This window comes from Somniosus microcephalus, chromosome 28 (assembly GCF_052327205.1).
Source record: "Somniosus microcephalus isolate GS21.2 chromosome 28, FLI_Smic_1.0, whole genome shotgun sequence".
NCBI lineage: Eukaryota > Metazoa > Chordata > Chondrichthyes > Squaliformes > Somniosidae > Somniosus > Somniosus microcephalus.
Genome location: NC_141014.1, coordinates 26,737,508 through 26,743,898, shown reverse-complemented (window position 1 = coordinate 26,743,898; position 6,391 = coordinate 26,737,508). Strand labels below are relative to the sequence as shown.

General features: G+C 47.8%; 1 protein-coding gene across 1 annotated transcript; it reads right to left on the bottom strand.

Moving 5' to 3' along the window:
* Positions 1–5,000: 5,000 nt before the first annotated feature.
* LOC147099467 (uncharacterized) lies at positions 5,001–6,391 on the bottom strand (the record flags this gene model as incomplete). The annotated part of the gene is made up of 2 exons (XM_085969198.1): positions 5,001–5,941; positions 6,043–6,391. Coding segments are annotated over 2 exons (1,290 nt in total), but the record flags the coding sequence as incomplete, so codon positions are not given.

The window sequence follows — 6,391 nt, the reverse complement described above, 5'->3', positions numbered from 1 at the left end:
TATTTGCGAATCCAACCGAATGTGCGGTTATACTTGCTTGATCCCTTGTGAACTGGATGTAATTGTGGGCCTTAGCAAAAAGGGCATCGGCAACCTGGGTGATGAAACTGTGGGCGGCCGACTGGGAGATGCCGCTGATGATCCCTGGAAAGAGCCTGAGGCAAAGAAGTTGAGTGCGGTGCTGACTTTGACAGCCACTGGTAAGGGGTGTCCACCCGTTCCTCTGGACACCAGGTCTTGCTGCAGCAGGCCGTAGATCTCTCGGACAACCTCTCGCGAAAGTCTCAGCCTCCTTTGGCACTGCTGCTCACTCATGTTGAGGTAGCTCATCCTCTATCTGTAAACCCTCTGTGGGGGGTATCTCCTGCGGCGAGGTGCCTCGATGCGCTGGTGCCTTCTGCCCTGTGCAGCATCAGGTGGCTGAGCAGGAGGTTGGGGCTCCTGCTGATGTTGCTGCTGAGCTGCCTGGTTCTGCTGCTGCCCTGGATGGTTCTCATCCTCATCTGAGGTCCATGATGAAAGAAAATGAATGGTTCCCATGCCGCTTGTAGATGCCTCCTTTGGGGAAGCGCTCATTGCAAGTGGGGAGAGGGTCTTCCAAGGAGGTCCCAAAGTTGCTGGAGTCAAGCTGCAGCATCTCCGACTTCGGAAGGCCTTCTAAAAGTGCTCAAAGACCTTTTAAAGCCAAGGTCTGGCACCTGCAAGTAATCCTTGCTGCAATAAACGAGGTCTTGTTAGACCCGCAGCAGTGATGAGGCCACCCACGAGTCAACCCGCCAGGTTTACCTGGCGTGGTTTAGGAGGTGCATGGATCATGCCGAAAAGCTGGAAAAAATCACGAGGGCCTCTCAAAATAGGCTTAGAGAGGCCCTTAACAAGCATTTAAGGAAGTTAACTAGCGCAATGGCCAGCTGGAGACGGGACCGTTTCCCGACCTCCAAAACCGGCACCGGCAAAATCCCACGGAGGCGGGTTGGAGGCGGATTCTGAACCTGACCTCTTTGAATTTAATTTTCCCGCCTTTCCCGACTCCAAACCCGCTTCCTCCGACGTCAGAAAATCGCCCCCGTAGAGACAAAAGGGATGATGGTGCAAAGCAAAAGGAGATGGTAATGGGATAAGTTAAGAAACAAAAGATGGCTCTAGATGAAGTGTAAATGGCACTGGCAGAATGATCGACAGCTGCCATGTGAGAGAGAGAGAAAAAAACATTTCAGGCAACCTTTAGGTTTAGATGGGACAAGGTTCAACTGGGATTTCTTCCCTCCACAGTCAAACAGCCCACCTACCGAAGGCTTACACTTGAAGAATTTCTCCTTGGCTGAGGTAAAGATGGCTGAACTAATAGAAATGAGTCATTATTCTTAGACAATTGCGGAGAAGGTTGGAAAGGGGGAGAATACAGCGAATCAGCAAATCCATAGAACCATATTTCCTACCCTGAGCTATGAAATGTGAAATCATAAATAATGTAAAAGTAGTTCTGTTGCCGAGCCAGATAGTTTTATTGCGCAGCACACATAAAATATTCATACTACAACTGCAATTTGTTTTATTCAAAGATAGGAGAGTCGTTTTTCTTTTGGTGGCATTCTATACGTGCAGAAGTAACCAAAAAGCCAGTTAGGACTAAACGATTCTTTTACCCGTCAGGATTGAATATATCGACCACCTCACGGCGAGTAAACCCGCACTGCAAGAGGTTTCTGCGTTGGCCATCGACACGATCGCAGCGATGCAGGCCGCCATTTTCCCTGCATGCTGAGCGCTCGAAGCACCGGCCCATAAGGCATTTGATAAAGTGTCACACGTTGGCTTGCCAGCAAAGTTGAAGCCCATGGAATAAAAGGGACAGTGGCGGCATGGATACGAAATTGGCTAAGTGACAGGAAACAGAGAGTAGTGGTGAACGGTTGTTTTTCGGACTGGAGGAAGATAAACAGTGGTGTTCCCCAGGGGTTGGTACTAGGACCATGGCTTTTCTTGATATATATTAGTGACTTGGACTTACGTGTACAGGGCACTATTTCAAAATTTGCAGATGACACAAAATTTGGAAGTATAGTGAACAATGAGGTGGATAGGGATAGACTTCAAGAGGACTTAGACAGGCTGGTGAAATGGGCGGACACGTGACAGATGAAGTTTAACACAGAAAAGTGCAAAGTGATACATTTTGGTGGGAAGAACAAGGAGAGGCAACATAAACTAAAGCGTACAATTCTAAAGGGGGTGCAGGAGCAGAGCGACCTGGGGGTATATGTGCACAAATCGTTGAAGGTGGCAGGGCAGGTTGAGAAAGTGGTTGAAAAAGCATAAGGGATCCTGGGCTTCATAAATAAAGGCATCGGGCAGGATTTTCATTGGGCCGTGGAGGCGGGATTGGAGGCGTGCGGGGTGTTAAAATCTCAAAATCGGGGGGCACGAACCCATCCCGCCCCCAACCCGCCTCCATGCCCGTTTCCCAGGAGGCGGGTACCCGACCTATGCTGGGAGCCGCCTCCCCGAGGTGGGAAGGGGATTAGTGCCAATTAACTGCCTGTTAACAGGTAGTTAACAGGCAGTTTTTGGCCTATTCCCTATTTTTAGCCCTGAAGTGTGGGCTGCCCGATGGCTCCAAACCACGCCAAGTTAGTGAGGTGGACCGTCGGGCTGAAGGGCTTGGAGGGTTCGAGATGTCTGGTGTTCAGGTGAGTGATGGGTGCGTGAGTGCAGAGGTAAGTGTGTTTGGTGTGTGTAAAGTGTTTAAATAAGTTTTACTTACCTTTACTTACTAATGCAGGCTTCCTTCCTTCAGGTCTCGGCAATCCCTCATCTCACCGGCACAGAAAGCAGAATGGCCGTGAGCTGTCAAAATCTGCAGCATTCTGCTTTCTGTTCTGGAGAGATTTCTAACTGAGTCTGTGGAGAAGGACTCAAGTTAGAAGACAGATTGTCAGTGTTTGACAGCTTCACAGAGCTGTCAAACGCTGATATTTCATCTGTCAAAAGCTCTGACGTCACCTGTAACCGAGTGTCCCTTAATTGGCCTGCTGAGCCCGCTGGGTGGGCTCAACAAGGTCAATCAAGGGAAAATCACGTGGGTTGGCCACAAATCGATGGAGGCGGGACTACAACCCAAAAAGTGGGAGTCCCGCCTCCATCACGTCCTCATTGACAAAATCCAGCCCATAGAGTACAAAAGCACGGAATTTATGATGAATCTTTATAAAACGCTGGTTTGGCCACAACTGGAGTATTGTGTCAAATTCTGGGCATCGCACTTTAGGAAGGATGTGAAGGCCTTAGAGAGGTTGCAGAAAAGATTTACAAGAATGGTTCCAGGGATGAGGGACTTCAGTTACATTGATAGACTGGAGAAGCTGGGGTTGTTCTCCTTGGAGCAGAGAAGGTCGAGAGGAGATTTGATCGAGGTGTTCAAAGTCATGAGGGGTCTAGACAGAGTAGATAGAGAGAAACTGTTCCCGTTGGCAGAAGGGTCGAAAACCAGAGGACACAGATTTAAGGCGATTGGCAGAAGAACCAAAGGCGACATGAGGAAAAACATTTTTACGCAGCGAGTGGTTATGATCTGGAATGCACTGCCTGAAAGGGTGATGGAGGCAGACTCAATCACGGCTTTCAAAAGGGAATTAGATAAGTACCTGAAGGAAAAAAAGTGCAGGGCTACGAGGAAAGGGCGGTGGAGTGGGACTAGCTGAAGTGCTCTTGCAGAGAGCTGGCACAGACTATGATTCTATGGTTCTATAATCCTTCTCCGGCGGTAATAACTCTGAAGGAAACATGCGCCTGTCGGCCGTGCTCATTCCGGTTTTGCCTCCAGTGCAGTGGAAACTGTTCGCCAATGAGGGGAGGTCCCACAGAGCCAGGAGTCTTGATGTATTATAGCGACCTTTCAAACAGAAGCACTTTGCCCATTAGAGTAGCCTAATGATTACGGTACCACACTAGCGCCATGATGGTAAATTCAACCCAATGGCGGCAATTTTAAACCAACTCGCCCACCAGCAAACTGACGGGACCGGATGGTTTTACACCCCGCCCTATTTTACTCGCTATTGAAGTCAAATCGGGTGGGGCGTTAAACCAGGGTTCCACCCGATCCTGTGGGTTTCATGCCCGGTGAATTGTTAAAATTCCCCTCAATAAATCTGACAAACTGTGGCTTAGCACCAGAACAAAAATGACCAGGATGACTGCCGGGTACTTGTTAAAAACACAACTGCTATACTAATATTCAGGGGCGAGAACTCAGTCTGGCCTACAGGTGGCTCCAGTCGCACACTCTGTGGCAGACTCTGAGGGGGTGATTTTGCCAATGGGGAGCTTTTGGAGGTGGGACTCCCACTTTTCGGGTTTCAGTCCCGCCTCCATCAACTTCTGGCCAACCCACGCTATTTTCCCTTGATTGACCTTGTTTATCCCGCCCAGCAGGCTTAGCAGGCCAATTAAGGGAAAGCCGATTACAGAGAACGTCAACGTATGACGTTTCATCTGTCAAAAATTATTGACAGGTGATTTGTCATCGTTTGACAGCTCTGTGAAGCTGTCAAACACTGATATTCTCTGTCGTTTGACGAGGTCTTAAATTCAAGAACTCAGCTTTCTTTTGCAGAAATGAGATGGTTGATGCATTGGAGAATGCAACGGTTGGGCACCCGACCCCAAATTCTGCTATTTTCCCGGCAGTCCCGCCTCCATACCCACCTCCCCTGGGCTGGCAAAATCATCCCCAATGGTTCCCTAACAAGACACTTAGTTGTGCAAACAATGGGGGTAGGCCCACCACCACCTTCTCAGGGCAACTAGGGTATGGACAATAAATGCCGGCCTTGCCAGTGTCGCCCACATCCCAAGTGAGAAATGTGAAGAGGGCTACGACAGGCTGGGTTTGTGCCTGCCCAGTTTTGAATCATGGAGGCCAATTTCGGTAGAAAAGAAATAAAATGAGCCCTATTTAAAAGCATAACATTAAAGCAAAAAAATTGCTGGAAAATTTCTCAGGGAAAACTCAACAGAGTGGGCAGCATCTGTGGAGAGAGACAGAGGGGCCAACAGAGTGATAGTGAGGAATAACAGAGTGATAGAGAGTGAGGGATAACAGAGTGATAAAGAGTGAGGAATAACAGAGTGATAGAGAGTGAGGGATAACAGAGTGATAGAGAGTGAGGGATAACAGTGATAGAGAGTGAGGGATAACAGAGTGATAGAGAGTGAGGGATAACAGAGTGATAGAGCGTGAGGGATAACAGAGTGATAGAGAGTGAGGGATAACAGAGTGATAGAGCGTGAGGGATAACAGTGATAGAGAGTGAGGGATAACAGAGTGATAGAGCGTGAGGGATAACAGAGTGATAGAGAGTGAGGGATAACAGAGTGATAGAGCGTGAGGGATAACAGAGTGATAGAGCGTGAGGGATAACAGAGTGATAGAGAGTGAGGGATAACAGAGTGATAGAGCGTGAGGGATAACAGAGTGATAGAGCGTGAGGGATAACAGAGTGATAGAGAGTGAGGGATAACAGTGATAGAGAGTGAGGGATAACAGAGTGATAGAGAGTGAGGAATAACAGTGATAGAGAGTGAGGGGTAACAGAGCGATAGAGAGTGAGGGATAACAGAGTGATAGAGAGTGAGGAATAACAGAGTGATAGAGAGTGAGGAATAACAGCGTGATAGAGAGTGAGGAATAACAGTGATAGAGAGTGAGGGATAACAGAGTGATAGAGAGTGAGAGATAACAGAGTGATAGAGAGTGAGGAATAACAGAGTGATAGAGAGTGAGGGATAACAGAGTGATAGAGAGTGAGGGATAACAGAGTGATAGAGAGTGAGGGATAACAGAGTGATAGAGAGTGAGGAATAACAGTGATAGAGAGTGAGGGATAACAGAGTGATAGAGAGTGAGGAATAACAGTGATAGAGAGTGAGGGATAACAGAGTCATAGAGCGTGAGGAATAACAGTGATAGAGAGTGAGGGATAACAGTGATAGAGAGTGAGGGATAACAGAGTGATAGAGAGTGAGGAATAACAGAGTGATAGAGAGTGAGGGATAACAGAGTGATAGAGAGTGAGGGATAACAGAGTGATAGAGAGTGAGGAATAACAGAGTGATAGAGAGTGAGGGATAACAGAGTGATAGAGAGTGAGGAATAACAGAGTGATAGAGAGTGAGAGATAACAGAGTGATAGAGAGTGAGGAATAACAGAGTGATAGAGAGTGAGGGATAACAGAGTGATAGAGAGTGAGGAATAACAGTGATAGAGAGTGAGGGATAACAGAGTGATAGAGCGTGAGGGATAAAAGAGTGATAGAGAGTGAGGGATAACAGGGTGATAGCGAGTGAGGAATAACGGAGTGATAGAGAGAGGAATAACAGCGTGATAGA